Here is a 15,418-nt window from a genome sequence, read left to right as displayed (position 1 = left end):
GACCTATGCCCCGGGATTCTCATGCTGCCGCCATTTTTGAGTGGGGCCATTGAAAGATGACTTGTATCACCCTCTATACCAGTGATCAATTTAGCCGCATGCATAATAACGAGAGTACGGAAGACAGCGTCTTGAAAAAAAAATGATTCTTTTTCAAGTTCCGATACATTCCCCGTGGGTCTCGTCGCCCTTTTCCAAGATGGCTGAAACAGAGTCAGTATCTACTCTAGCTGCCGGAAATATGTTAGTCTCTATGGTCCGAAAGGTTCTTTCGCGGTGTCCTTCTGACGACTTCCGGCGGCTCCTCTCGCGGGGATTGGCTGTTGGATACATTGCGGCTAAACTCGTGTGCGGCAGCGGAGTCGGCGGCGGAGTCGGCAGCGGCGGCAGCGAGAGTTTGGCGCGATGGTGAGAAAGGCCTAACCGGCTCCCCGAGCCCCCAGCCTCCAGGGTGACCCCAGCCCCTACCTCTTCTCCCCACCCAGTCCAGCGCGAGTATGCAGCTGCTCGGCCCTCCGGCGTGTGGGTCGACCCTTCCCCTTCCCGCCGCGGAGACGCTGGGCCTGGCGGTAGGCCCCGGAGCCAGGGTCCGCCCTGCGGTTGCGCGCCCGCCGGCTGGCTCGGGCAAGGCGTGCGGTGCGGAGGATGCGCTTTCTCCCGATTGCTGCTTGGTAGAGGCAGGCATGGGGAGGGTGCCCTTTCCCTCCAAACTCTCTAGCTTCCTGTGGGAACAATGGCCGAGGGATGTCTGACAATCCTGTCCCAAAGCTGACAGATTGAGTCTACTGCACCCAGCGTGTGGGCCAGGAGGGGTCATCTTTGCTTTGTAGCGTGCTCTCTCGGCTATTCCCTTTTGTTTTTCTGTGCTCTGCTTTTTTGGAAAAATATGTAATATTTTTCCTCTTCTCTAAGACCTCCAGAGGCCTGGTTTGGTGTGGGGTTTTTTTGTTTGTTTTTTCAGCCCTTAATCCTGTGCTTATCGTTATTTATATTCTCTTGGGGCTGGAGGCAGGAAGGATAGGTTCAGCTGAAGGTCCGGGTTCCTTAGAATCTGACCGGGTTGGTAGTGGAGTGGGTGGGAAGGGTTGTTTGTGGTTTTTTGTTTTTTGCTTGTGTGTGTGTATTTTGTAATCCGCAAAAAGGAGACGCTTACAGGGATTCTGAGGAGTCATGGTTACTTCCACACTGCAATTTTCGTTTTCTGGTTGCTGCAGTTATTAACAGATTATGCAGCTAATGTTAACAAGGAACTTTTTCAGGTTGTCCTTTTCTGAATTTCAATGTTTGACCCAACATAATCTCCCAAAGAGGACTAGGAATTAGAAGACTGGGTTTCCAGTTCCTGTTTTGTTATAACTGGCAATGTGACCTTGGGCAAGTCATTTCATCTCTGAGTTTCCTTCTTTCTGTGCCTTTTATGTCACTATTTGGTATTGTATTAAAATGCTTAGATTAAAATCTGGGAAAATGACAGCAGTTAATATCAACAACCCATTCTCGTTGAACAAATATCAGTGATAATTCTTTATGTCAAGTAGAATTAAAAATTGGAATTTGTATTTAAAGGGAACAATTATTGGTTCAAAAGTCTTAAGTACTTTTGCTTTACTGAAGATACCAGCTTCGATTTCTTTTTTTTTTTTCTTTTTGGTAGTTGGGGAGAAGCATTTGAAGCTAAAGAGCCAGTGTTATGTACTGTAGTATTTCTGCAACAGTAGAATGACTATTCTTAGGGTTCATGTTTGTGAGACTTTAAAAAAGTTAACAAAGCCAGATTGACTATTCATTAGAGTGAATCAAAGCCACTTGGTAATCAGAGAGAGTAAGGATTTTATTAAGGTAATCCTGCATAAATTTTATTTTTCTGATTTAGGTTTCACAGTGTTATCTCCCTATTGTGGCAAATATAAATATATATATGTTTGCCTATATGTACTTACGTTTTGTGTGTGTGTGTGTGTGTGTATGTATATATATATATGGAAGTGGTCATTCCCCTGAGAAAGAGTACCGTAAGGAAGGCCGGCCAGGACCAAATCTGTCCAGAAGAAGGAAAAAATTGATAGGGCAAATATATTTGGATTTTTAGTAAAACGAAAGGGTTCCAAAAATGGCTCCAATAAGAAGAAAGTGACCAAAATTGGTTTGAGAGGTATTATGATCTTAAACTGGTGACAGAAAGGCACTGTCACTTAAGAATAATAACCATTTTGACTACAGTTCTGTAAATTTAGTCATTTCTTGTTCTTAATTTTTAAGCCTTGTCTTTGGGCAGTAAGTACTGAAAACAGTAAACTTCGCTCAGGTTCACTTTAAGGGTAGATATAAAAAGCATACTGTATAGCCATTCCCATATCTTTACTCTTTTAAGTGACTTAATCCTTTATTTTGCATTAGAATAAGAACAAAATATAATAGCAACTGGTATGGCTAGTGTATGGGGCAGGCCCTTTTGCAGGAATGCTAATGTAGTTTGTAAATTAATTTTCTTCTCAACATATGACTTATTGAAACTACTGGTGACTTATAAAAACTTATAAATAACACGTAATCTAATATGCTGCTTTCTTTAGCTTTTACTCACTATTTAAGAAAGGCCTTGATTGTGTTCAGGTCATTATAGGTGAGAATTAGTTTTCATCTCTTGTCATCAAGTTTTGTTTTATCTCAAATCCTCAAACTTTTAATCAGAATGACTCCATTTTTGATGGGGAGGGAGGAGTACGATAAATTCTTTTGTTTTTCATATTGTGTTCAAAGTACTATTTTGGGGGTAATTATTCAGAAAGTCTAGGCATCAGCTATTTCAGTTGCAGATTGTTGGTGGTTAAAAATTCTGATCATTTCAAAACAGTTTGGTTCCTGTAATTAGGAGATTTTGTTTGTTTTTTACCCAAAAATAATAGTACAGCAGAAGAGAAGAGAAAAATATGAATAGTTTGATTTAGGATTGAGTTTACAGTGAGGTTACATCATACTTGAATTTATTTAATAAGTCTTACACACTTGGCAAAAAATTGGAAGGGGTTGTACCCTCAACAGACCAGTGTCTGGGGGCATTTTTGGTGGTCACAGCTTGGCCAGGAGAGGGTGGGAGTGCAGGTACTACTGGTATTTAGTGGGAATAGACCAGGGATACTGCTGAACATCCTGCAATGCACAGGACAGCCTCTGCAACAAGGAATCTTCCAGCCCCAAATGTAGTAGTGTCAAGGTTGAGAAACCCTAAAATAGACCCACTAACAAAAACATGCTCCCCATTGAGGGTGAGATGGAAGATAAAAGTCTATCTGCTGTTCTTTAGGCCTATTCACATCTCTTACAATGTGATCCTCTAGCTATTTTGTGTGATTCCAGAGTTTAAAAATACATAGCCCCTTAAGGTGAGTCATCTACTAGGTGAATAATTTAATGGATTTTCTAAGGTAATGTTAACTATATATACTAATTTTATATTGCCAATTTATCTTACGCCTTAATGTCTGAGTCTAATCCCTGGATAAGATGTGACTTCACTGTTGTGCTAAAGTTAGAAAAAGAACATAGATTGATGCAGTGCTTTGCCGTCATTATAGTGTTTTCCTTCTTCTCTCCTTTCATCAGCCCATATCTGTTTTTATTAGGGACTTAATAGGGCTAGAGCTAGAAAGTGACCAATGGAGATAGAACACCTAAGCAGGTTTATAATCTGGCTAGGAAGATAGGTGCAAAAGAGAAAAAACAGTACAGGGTAGCTTATGCTGAGTACTTGCAGCCAGTAAGTGCAATAAAAGTTTGAGAAAGCACTCATTAAGGACTGGGAGGCTAAGAGAGACCCTGCAGAAGGTAATCCAGCTTCTGGTGCTACACTTGGGCAAAGGCACAAGTACTGTAGAAGGAGCACCCTGATTAATAGTGTTTTAATAACCAGTGATCATTTGTCATGAATGGAGATTCTGTCTCATACTATGAATTTCTCAAATATGAGTTGGAAACTTACATTGAAATCACTTTTCTTTCCACAGTCTCACACCATTTTGCTGGTACAGCCTACCAAGAGGCCAGAAGGCAGAACTTACGCTGACTACGAATCTGTGAATGAATGTATGGAAGGTAAGTTTAAACACTAGTCGAGGGGTAGAAATCTTTGCGTTTGTTTCGGGGGTGGGGAGGTGTTGGGGGGTCGGGGGGGCTGGGCTGTAGAGACTCCCCATTCCTACGCTAGCGTCCACACCAGCTTGTTGACGCTGGCCCAGGGTGAGAGTGGTACGTGCTGCAGCTCTCAGGTGTCTTGAGTTTGTGTTTTCCTCCAGATTTCTTGCATTGTTAATTTGAGCAAGGAAAGTAGATATTTAGGACTGTGTTTGTTGAATATTTGAAATTTAAATTATATATACTGTCTTTTTCTGTTGCAAATATTACTTTACGTTTTTTAATCAAGCTCATTATATAATGACTTTCCCAAGCCTCTGATTGTTATGTAAATGTTCTGTTATTTGTTATGTTATTTTGTTACTGTGTTATGTAAATATTTTACAGGTATTCCTTATATATTGTGGTTAAACTCAAGCACTATAGAGTTGTTAAGGCAGGCCCGAGGAACCTAATAGTGCCTACAGAACCAAATGGTCTGCTTATTAAACAAATAAATGTTAAAAGCTGGTCCATCAGAATGTTAAAGAGTAAAAAATTAGCTCAGTGAGTAAAGGCAAATGGAACCAAACCAGTATCCTTTCATGTACATTTGATTAGCTGGCACCACCCTGAAGGGAAGTATTAGCCCTCAGTAAACCATTAGATGAGAGCACATAGATTGGATCATCACAAATTGGATTCATGTTTACATTTAATCATTATATCAAGTAAACCACCCTGCACCCTGTCTAGCAAATTGCACATTCTTCACTTCATATAAAGATTTTATAGTCGGTGTTTTTGCTGCTGGCATGTCCCTGAATTTGTTGATTATCTGAAGCTAACAGGGTTAGACTTAAAATCTCTTCATTTAAAACCAACAATGAGTAGACCTGTGGGGGGAAAAAAGCTACTTCTAGTAATTAGAGACAGCTTCTACGCTTTCCTGATCCTGCCATCAGATTCTGCTCTAGAAGAGCAAGGCTCTTGTTCTTTTCTTAGGTCCCTTCCTCTGCTGATATCCTTACTTGCCATTAAGGTAGACTTTGTACTTACACTGTCTTTTTAATGAATACACTTTATTTCTAGAGCAGTTTTAGGTTTAAAGAAAAATTGAACAGGAAGTACAGAGAGTTCCCATATACTTCTCCCTAACCCCAGTTTCCCCTATTAATAAATCTTGCATTGGTATGCTACATTTGTTACAGTTGATGAACCAGTATTGATACATTATTATTAAAGTCCATAGTTTACATTAGAGTTATTCTTTGTGTTATGCAGTTCCATGGGTTTTGCCAAATGCATAATGTCATGTATCTACCATTAGAGTATCATATAAAATAGGCTCACTGTCCTAAAAATCCCCTGTGCTCCACCTATTCATCCCTCTTCACCCCATCCCTGCTGCCTGGCAACCACTGGTCTCCTTGCTGCCTCCATTGTTTTTGCCTTGTCATAGAATTGGAATCATTGCCATATGTACCCCTTTCAGACTAGCTTTTTTCACTTAGCAGTATGTATTTAAGGTTCTTCCATGTCTTTTTGTGGCTTGATAGCTCTTTGTTTTTTCTTTTCTTTTAAAATTAGAAATGGTGGTTTATTTTCCATTTTAAAAGTTAAAATGGAAATACTGGAATCAGTTCTCACATGGTGGTTGCCAAATGGTAATTTTCTTTCTTATTTTTCTTCGTTATAGTAGTTAATATTCCTCTGGAATACAGAGATTTCCCTCCCCGCATCCCTTTTTTAAAATTAATAGATTTAATTTTTTTTAGAGTAGTTTCAGGTTTACAGGAAAATTGGTTAGAAAGTACAGTTCTATCATACCCCTGCTTCCTTCCCACCCCCTCCCAGTTTTCCCTATTAGTTATATCCTGTATTAGTTTGATACGTTTGTTACAATTGTAGAATCAATACTGATACATTAATAACTAAAGTCTATAGTTTACGTTAATGTTTGCTTTGAACATTCTGTGGATTTTGACATGTGTAATGACCATTTACTACCCTAAAAATCCCCTGTGCTCCACCCACTCATCCATCTCATACATGGCGTGAGATGGGTCCAAGTTCGTTCTTCTGCATGTGAATGTACAGTTGTCCTAGCACCGTTTGTTAATAAAACTACTCTTTGTCCATTGGATTGTCTTGGTCTCCTTGTCGAAAAGCAGTTGACCATAGATGTGAGGGTTTATTTGTGGACTCTTGCTTCTATTCCATTAATCTGTGTGCCTGTCTTTATGCATAAGCAGTACCACACTGTCTTGATTACTGTAGTTTTGTAATAAGTTTTGGAATCAGGAAGTGTGAGTCTTCCAACTTTGTTCTTTTTCAGTATTGTTGACTATCCTGGACCCCTGTATTTCTGTATCAAATTTAGGATCAGCTTCTCAGTTTCTGCAAAAGTACCTCGGATTTTGATATGGATTGCATTAAATTTATAGATCATTTGGGGGAGTATGACCATCTTGATACTGAGTCACCCGTTCCATGAACATGAGATAGCATTCCATTTATTTAAATCTTTACTTTCATTGACATTTTATAGTTTTCAGTGTGTGTCTTGCATCTTTTTTATTAAATTTATTCATAAGAATTCTTTTTTGATGCTATTTATTTCATTTTCAGATTGTTGGGATATAGAAATATTGATTTTTGTATATTGATCTTATATCATGCAGTCTTGCTGCACTCATTTATTAGTTCTAATAGTTTGTGTTTTGTAGTTTCCTTAAGATGTTCTGTATATAAGATCGTGTCACTTGTGAATAGTGATAGGTACACTTCTTCCTTTCCAATCTGAATGCTTGTTATTTCTTCTCCTTGCCAAATCAACCTGACTAGAACCTCCAATACAATGTTGAATAAGAGTGTCAAGAGCGGATATTCTAGTGTTCTTCTCATCTGAGTGGGAAAGCATTCAGTCTTTCACCGCTAAGTATGATGGTAACTGTGGGTCAGTGCGACAATGAAATTTCCTTCACTGTGAAAGGTTTTTACTTCCTTTCCATTTCACCCTTTCTATTCAGGAACTTATGAGTGATGTTTCTGATCACAGTGTGTGTACCAGTACCAATCAAAAACCCTTACTAAGGAACTTCCCTGTTGGCACAGTGGATAAGACTCCGTGTTCCCAATGCAGGGGGCCCGGGTTTGATCCCTGGTTAGGGAACTAGATCCCACGTGCATGCCACAACTAAGAGTTCGCATGCCACAACCAAGGAGCTGGCAAGCCACAACTAAGACCTGGCTCAACCAAAAAATAAATAAATAAATAAAATAACTAAAACTTTAAAAAAAAAAAAAAAAAACCCTTACTAAGATAGCTTTTGACAACTCTGTGGTTGAATATTACTTTTTCTTAGGAAATTTATGAAGTCAGTTTAGAGGTACATGAAGACCTGTATGTACAGGATAGAACATATTTATTTGTTGAAAAACCTGCTAAGACACACACTGTCGGAATTCCCCGGCGGTCCAGTGGTTAGGACACTGCGCTTCCACGGCAGGGGGCCCAGGTTCGATCCCTGGTCAGGGAACTAAGTGCCACAAGCTGTGTGCGGTGCAGCCAAAAAAAAAAAAAGTTTTATTATTAAGGCACAAAATACCAACATTCTGGTGAATTTATAAAATTTTTAAAAATTTGCTAGTGGCAACAGTGAAAACAAAAGTGATCGACTTACTGTTCTTTTCCCAGCCCAACTTGATAAAAATAAATATTACGATATTAGCATATAACACTACTCATATCTAAAGTTCATATAATTGTAAGATCTTGGTTTTCCCCTCCCTCTTAGGTGTTTGTAAAATGTATGAAGAACATCTGAAGAGAATGAATCCCAACAGCCCCTCTATCACTTATGATATCAGTCAGTTATTTGACTTCATTGATGACCTGGCAGACCTCAGCTGCCTTGTGTAAGTATTAGCCACCATATCTCTTAAATTGTACTTTTCTATTGTTTGTTTGTTTGAGGCGATTTATGGTGTTGGGAACTCACTCTGCCTGACACTGATCGTTGTGTTTTGCTCACTATGTATTAATTAATATTTCTTCTGCATGTGGCTCATAAATTAAGTTGTCAACATAAAGCTAAAGGCACAGGAAAGTCTTAAGAACTTTGCTAATTGATGCAGTTAGTATGCATCAACTTTGAGAACTTTGTTCCTTAACCTTAATAATCTTTTTCTTAGTTTTCTTTTCCCCATTATAGTCTTTATCCTAAAGCAGTTGGCTTTGGATTAAAACTAAGATTATTCTGTTTTCATGACATTATTTTTAGAATGTAAATATATATAGGACTGAAATGGAATTTAATTTTAATTCCACCCAGTGTTAATCAAGTATATTTTGGCATGTTAGAATGAGATTTTTTTTATAGACCCTTATGTTTTCTATTCTCAGAGGTTTGTCAAATTAAAATTTTTTTGTAACATATTATGCTTGTTATAATTTATTTCGATAATTACTTATCACCACTATTACTAAGGAGCAAGTGAGTCTGTAATACTTACTCAGTCTCCTCAACATTTTTGGACAAGAGCCTGAGTGTAAGTACAGCTAATTTTAAAAGGGAAAATGGAAGTACCTTATAATGAGATCTTCAGTCACCAGATGCCTTAATGTTTATTACATGCCAGACACTGCTAGAAGAAAAAAATATTTTTCAGTGGTGAAAAACATATAGGTCCTACTCTGAGGCATTTCCTGGATCACCACTGGAGCCAAGCCTGGACTTGCCGTCTCACCAAAGATTGCTGGTGAAAATAAGCATTTCCTTGCAATTTTTGAGTTTTGAGTTTTGTTTTCTGTTTTTGTTTTTTGTTTTCTTCATTGTGTTTCACTTATAGCCATTTCATTTTGCTCATTCAGAACATTCAGGTGATCCAGTTCTGGTCTTTAATGATATGTGTTTATAATTTTATTATTTTAATATAAAAACTCAGAAAACTGTTGAGGCCAGTAGAGCTATATATATTACGCTATGTTGGTTTGTAATGACTATAGTTGATCTGTTTATTGCCTGACGCACACAGAAAGAGACACATACATATTCATTTAACAAATATTTATGAAGTGCCAACTATGTACCATGTGTGTTCTAGGCACTGGGGATTGAGCAGTGAATAAATCAGGTTAAAAGGAACCCTGTGAAGCTGCAGAAGAATAAGTGAGGGGGAGAGTAGAGGGAGATGAATTTGGTGGGGCAGAGAGGGTGATATCCTAGAAGCCACCTCAAAAGTACTTCATATTATTGGTAGATCAAATTAATGAGGACTGAGAACTGACTCTTGGTTTAGCTGTGTGGAAGTTTTTGGTGACTTCCAGAGCAGCTTTGGTAGTGTGACAGGAGTAAAATCTTTATATAGTCCAGTGAGTTTAAGTTAATGAGAAGAGAAATTGTAGGCAGCCAACACAGACAACTTTTTTGAACAATTTAGCTCAGAAGCAGAGCAGAGAAATGGGGTTATAGCTAGAGAAAGGAATACTTTTTCTTTCCCTTTAATTTTGTTTTTAAGCTGAGAGAAATAATGGTAAGTTTGCGGGCTGTTGGGATGATATAGTAGAGAGGGGAAAATTGATGGCTTTAGGTAGGATCTTGGACAGTACGTTAATAGTAAAGTAGGAAGGATGGGCAGATATGGTGGAAGCTTGGGGAAGTTGTTTTATAATTGCTTTAGTTACCTCAGGAAAATAGGAAGAAGGACACCATTTGAAATTAAGGGTGAGGGAGGAGGTGTCGGAGGCTTGTGAAAAGAGGTAAGAAATTATCTAGGAGGGTGAAGGGATTAGGGAGTGTGTGGTTTAAGAGGTACTTGATAATGAAGTTAAATTAATCATGTGATAAATAGGTTTTTCCTAGTCACTCTAAACCTGAATGGTTACAGGTGAGTCTCTACAGGTAGAGAATCAGCAGAGATTTTGCTAACAGTTGAGGATGTATGCAAGGGAGTATTAATGCAAAGGACTGAATGACCATGTAGGGGTTGGGATGGCGTGGGGCCAGGTAGGATCAATTAATTACAGGTCACAGTGGGGTCAAAGGATTGTTGAAGGTGGGGTATTGGGAAGTAGTGATCAGAGAACGAGGTGCTTGAAATTGGGAGATTGAAGTTGCTGGTAGTGAGAAGGTATAGGGATCTGGCCAAGGAAGGGCAGGGGATGAGATCATTGGAGGAGAGGAGTTCAAGGAACTGAGAGGCCCAGATGTTGGCAGGATCATCTAGTGGATATGAAATCACCAGTAATGTGTTTATTTACTTTCTAGAATTTGAGAACAGGGAGCTCTGTTTTTGTTCACTGCTGTATCCCCAGTGCCTAGAATAGTATTTGGCACATAGTTGGTATTGAGTAAATATTGGTTGTTAAAATACATGTCGTCAATATAATATGATTTGAGGCATAGCTTTTTTAAATTATTGGTAATCTTCCTTTTCTCTCATTTGCATTACAGAGCTACAGTCGGAAATGATAGGATGGTCTAAATAAAAGTGAAAGAATCTAATATGACTTCTTTCATGCTAAATTTTGCAGTGTCTTGTATTCTCAGAAATCTTTGATATTATTTATCTGATTAAGCTGTGGGTATTTTATATTATTTTTACACTGATGGAGAGTTTTGTTTGTTTTTGTTTTTTAATATATGTTCTAGGTGTATTTGGTGAAATATTCACACTTGAACTTAAACATTGGATGTTTCAGTTGGAACTTAAAATTTTAACAGAGCTAGTGTGCATATTCTCATTTCATTCTTTAAATGAATTGTTGATTTTATTTTAAAAATTAATGGCTGTCTTTCTGATTCTATAAAAATCACTTATTGAGACATTGGGTATCTAATCCTGATGGTTTGGGATATGGCACTCATTCGCAGCAGATGGGGAATTACTTACAACCTTGGGAGGTTATGGTTAAGATCTAACTGGAGTTTTAGGATTAGACATAGCTGAGTTTGAATCCTGGCTCTGTCATTTGCTAGCTCCCTTGGGCAAGTTAGCTTAATACTGCTAAACCTCAGATTGCTTATTTGTAAAATTTAGATACATCTGCCTTACAGGACTACTGGTGAGGATGCAGTGCTTACTTAGCACAGCAGTATCAGGTATATGGCAGGAACTCCATTTTTAACTAGGTTGACATCAGGCAGGGTTTTATTTTTAATTACAATGAGGAGGTTGGTTCTTTAAAATTTGCCCCAAGTAGAATGATAGTTTCAAATTTCACAAGTGAGTTAAATCGTACTGTTAACGAATAAAGAGGTGTTATGTTGGTTTTTTGACAGTGAAAGTTACACAGAGTAAAATAGTAGCTTTTATGGGGACATACTACAGGTATGTCATTAGTGATAGAACATAACGTTTCTAACTTCGTGCCATTAAGTGTAAACCAGAAACTACGTCTAGCATGCTAAAATGATTTCTGATACTTGCATTATTAAAGCAAAACAGAGGAAATACATCTTTAATTATATATATTATATACAATTATATATATTACAATAATTATTTAATTATTATAGATAATTCCTTCTAAGCTGTAGCAGTTCAGATAGTATAAAAGAGAGATTAATGGTAATCTATAGTTTTTAATTGTCTATAAAACTGTAAACTGTAGCTATTTATGTTTCTATCTCTAATGTTGAACTTTTGGCCTTTGAAAACTTTCAGAATCAAATTTGGATTTAGAACCATTTTGCTCATATGACTTTGTTATTTGAATGTTCCAGAGAAATAAGATTTCCAAAATTGCTTCCAAAGAGGTCACCTATTGCCATGGCATTTCCTATGACAGCACATCCTGCCCCTCTCCTTAATCAGGGATTGTGACTTGGCCAAGAATTGGCCTCAGACCAAGAATTAAGTTCATTTTTGGTTTGTAATTGTTGTGTACTTGTTGCTTGTATTAAGTTTAAATGGCAAGACATTTTTAATTATTTATTCTTAAACCGGTAGAGGAAGAATGGAATAAATAAGATACTTTGTTGACATAATTAAACCCAAAACAAACTGACCATGCATTAATAGTAAAATTTATTCATGAAGGATTTATATTTCATATATTTGAAATCAGAGTACAGATTTCTTCACAGTTCTGTGATCTGTAAGGTGGTTTTTTTTGTTTTTTCATTTTTTTTCTTTTTTAAATAGGCTTTTTTAAAGATTAAGATAACAGCCTGTTGGCCTTTCGAAGATGAGGGCTTTTCTTGTTTGCTTAGAGACAGAGGGACATTTTTATCCTTAGTTATTGTAATAAGGAAGGTACTCCTTCCTAATCAGGAAGACAGCTTGATATCAGTGAAGACCCCAGCTGATTTCCCTGCTCAGATCCACAGCTTCTGTTCTTGCATAAACCTGACTTAGTTTTATTCTTTTTTGGCCACACTGTAGGGCATGTGGGATCTTAGTTCCCTGACCAGGGATCAAACCCACACCCCCTGCATTGGGAGCGTGGAGTCTTAACCACTGGACTGCCAGGGAAGTCCCTAAACCTGCACTTACTGACCATAATAGTAGGCTAAATGATTTATCTGTACCAACAGCTAAGGATTTTATTAATGTACTTAACATTTAATTGTCTCATTTTCAAGTGTCAGTTAACAGCCATCAACATACAGCTTTCCATAAAGAAGGCATTATTAACTATTTCTTACGTTGGAAAATAGCATGCAAGATGATGGATTCTGAAGTGATCTTGGTGGGGTGAATGATCTAAATAAGGCTGTCCCACCCAGATATTATAGTTCTGAAAAATTCTTTTCCTTTTTTATTTCTGTTCCAGTGTTAATAAAAATATTGTAGTCTATTCTGCCCTACCTTGGAGTAGACTAGATTAGCACTTATTTAATTAGGACATATGAACAGAGGATAGTCAAAGAACATTGGTTTACTTTTTAGGGTATTTCTCATTGTAACAAAAGGACATTAGTAAAAAGCCAAATGTTTTGTAAAAGTAGAAAGCTCATGCATTTTTAATAAACCAGATTCTGACCTTGCCATTCAGGGAAAGAATGTGATAATGGTGTAAGGCATTCCTACTTTGGAGTTCGTTTTTTTTCAAAAATTGGGTCATAGGTTTCTAGCTTAGTGGTTCATGGTAAGGACTCTGGTCAGGAGTGTTTAAGCTTTCACTCCTTGCCTGAAGTCACTTAGCTAATAAGTTACTGAACTTTTTTGAGCCTTGGTTTCCTCCTTTATAAAAAAAAGGATAATTTTATCTACTCAACTGCTAGGTATTGCTTTAGGCGCTCAATCCTGTTGTAAACAGGATGAAGTGAGTTGATTCAGATGAGTGCCTAAAGCAATACCTAGCAGTTGGCAACTTCTTAATAGGTATTTACCATCATTTGTATTTATGTATATAATTTTTTGCTGAGAAGCTAAAAAATGAGGCTTCTGGGTAAAATGAAACAATAATTGATAAACTAGATATTTCATTTTTTTAGGGCATCCCTAAGGGTTTTTTGTTGTTTTTTTTTTAAGGCAAGTTATATCCTTCGCCTCTCTTGAATGCCATGCGATGTTTCCACCAGATGGTGCACATGACTTTGAAACACTGTGATGTGCCTTGTATTTGTGCAATCTCTGCTTCCTTGTTGTCTGCTTTTTTTATACTATAGCTTTAGTTTTTTTTAACTCCAAAAAAATGAATTTACTGCTTAACCAGCTAGATTTCAGTTGTAGGTCAGCTGGAATGTTTCTGTTTTTTGAGTCCTCTAAAGATACCTTGAGTGGTTTGGCTATTAAGTCGATGCCTTGTACTCCCAAAACCCTGGAATCCTAGTGGAGCTTCATTGCTAATGCTACTCCTTGTACTCCAGACCCTTCCCAGCCTCTAGCATTGTTTATATTAAAAAGCAAATCCTAAAATACTGGATGTATATAAAAGTATTTCCTCCTGTTAATACTTTTCAGGGAAGAAATCTTTGTGGCAGTAACATGTTAAAGGTTTGTTTTTTTTAAGTTGATTCAAAGTAAATTTAGCAAATTTGAATTAGTGTTCAATTTTTGTTTTTTAATCACTAAAAGAACCATAAAAATAGTAACTATGTAGGAGAAAGAACACATGGTTTCTGGTCATACTTTGTCAAGAAGTAGATTTGTAACATTACACACATAACTTAAGATCTCTAGGCCTTGGTTTCTTTTTCTGCTGTAAGATAGTACTAGGTGATCTAAACTTCATATCGCTTAAAATTCAACAGTTATGTAATCGCTCTTTTACATTTTCATTAAGTTCATGTATGAACATGTGCACATCTGTGCCATCATTGGGCAGTTATGATTTCAGGTTTTAAAAACGTGACAGTAATTGACCATTGTAACTTTGCTTATTACCTTTCTGTTCCTCAGTTACCGAGCTGATACCCAGACATACCAGCCTTATAACAAAGACTGGATTAAAGAGAAGATCTACGTGCTCCTTCGTCGACAGGCCCAACAGGCCGGGAAATAGTTGAGTTTGGAAGCGTTAGGGGGATGGGGGTGGGCTTGGAACACAGGTGTGTACAGTGTGCTGTAGTAGAAGTTTTGTATTATAGTAATCCTGTTTCCATTTTGGTACACTCTAGCCAGGATTGAATGTATTAGATAAAATAGGATCTTGTTCAATCTGAAACCCCCTTTGCCCCCTTCTCTCCACTCCTTTTTTTTTTTACTTAAACATTTTTATGATGATTTAGGTGGAAGCTGGTTTTTGTCAGTTAATGTTGGTTCCAGTCCTTCAGACTGTTCGTATCTGCTTTATAACATTCACTGTACTAACCCTTCTTCAAATCAGGGTGGGGGTGGTTACGCGGCTTAGTTATGTCCTCAAGACAAAGTCTTAGTGAGAAACAAATAAATGTCCTTTAGTTATATTTTCCCCCTGAGTGATTTTTTTTTTTTTTTTTTTTGTCTCTCAACTGAATTGGATTTTCTTGCCAAAGCATTATCAGTTTCTAAACCAGTAGTCTGCTACACAGTGAATTTGAAGAAAACCTATATATGTGCTGAATTTGTTTTGCTGTGGCTTATATGAAGCTAAAGAGCTTTTACCTCATTTTCCATCCTTGTAAGTGAATCTCAGTTGTATCTCCAAGGACTGTTGATGCAAACATTATGAAGCTCTTTCTGGGGACATAGCTTATCTACAGCAGCAGCCAGGTTAATTCCTTAGCTTTGGTGATGTACTTCTTCTGGAAGGTCCTTGTGCCTTCTCATAGCCTTCAGCAGTTGAATGCTGATTACCACCCCTGTATAGAAGCTATGAGGGTGAGGGAAAGACCACAGAGAAGTACAAGATAATCTTGGTTTTAGTGTAAAGATT

The 15,418-nt window shown here is 37.6% G+C and overlaps 1 protein-coding gene across 1 annotated transcript; it reads left to right on the top strand.

Moving 5' to 3' along the window:
- Positions 1–281: 281 nt before the first annotated feature.
- On the top strand, positions 282–14,974 carry ERH (ERH mRNA splicing and mitosis factor). Its single transcript, XM_027111615.1, has 4 exons — positions 282–408; positions 4,005–4,092; positions 7,911–8,031; positions 14,464–14,974. Exons 1-4 carry the CDS (start codon positions 406–408, stop codon positions 14,564–14,566), a joined length of 315 nt encoding a protein of 104 aa, XP_026967416.1. The 5' UTR covers positions 282–405; the 3' UTR covers positions 14,567–14,974.
- The last annotated feature ends 444 nt before the right edge of the window (positions 14,975–15,418 follow it).

This window comes from Aethalodelphis obliquidens, unplaced genomic scaffold, assembly GCF_003676395.1.
Source record: "Aethalodelphis obliquidens isolate GAN/ISIS:26980383/991018 unplaced genomic scaffold, ASM367639v1 scaffold10, whole genome shotgun sequence".
NCBI classification, from domain to species: Eukaryota; Metazoa; Chordata; class Mammalia; order Artiodactyla; family Delphinidae; genus Aethalodelphis; species Aethalodelphis obliquidens.
The sequence above is the reverse complement of the archived record's forward strand: the minus strand, read 5'-3'. Positions and strand labels throughout refer to the sequence as shown.

Coding starts and splice junctions, on each gene's coding strand:
- ERH (XM_027111615.1), top strand. Junction 4,093..7,910: donor TGTGAATGAATGTATGGAAG/GTAAGTTTAAAC, acceptor CCTCCCTCTTAG/GTGTTTGTAAAATGTATGAA. Junction 8,032..14,463: donor GCAGACCTCAGCTGCCTTGT/GTAAGTATTAGC, acceptor TCTGTTCCTCAG/TTACCGAGCTGATACCCAGA.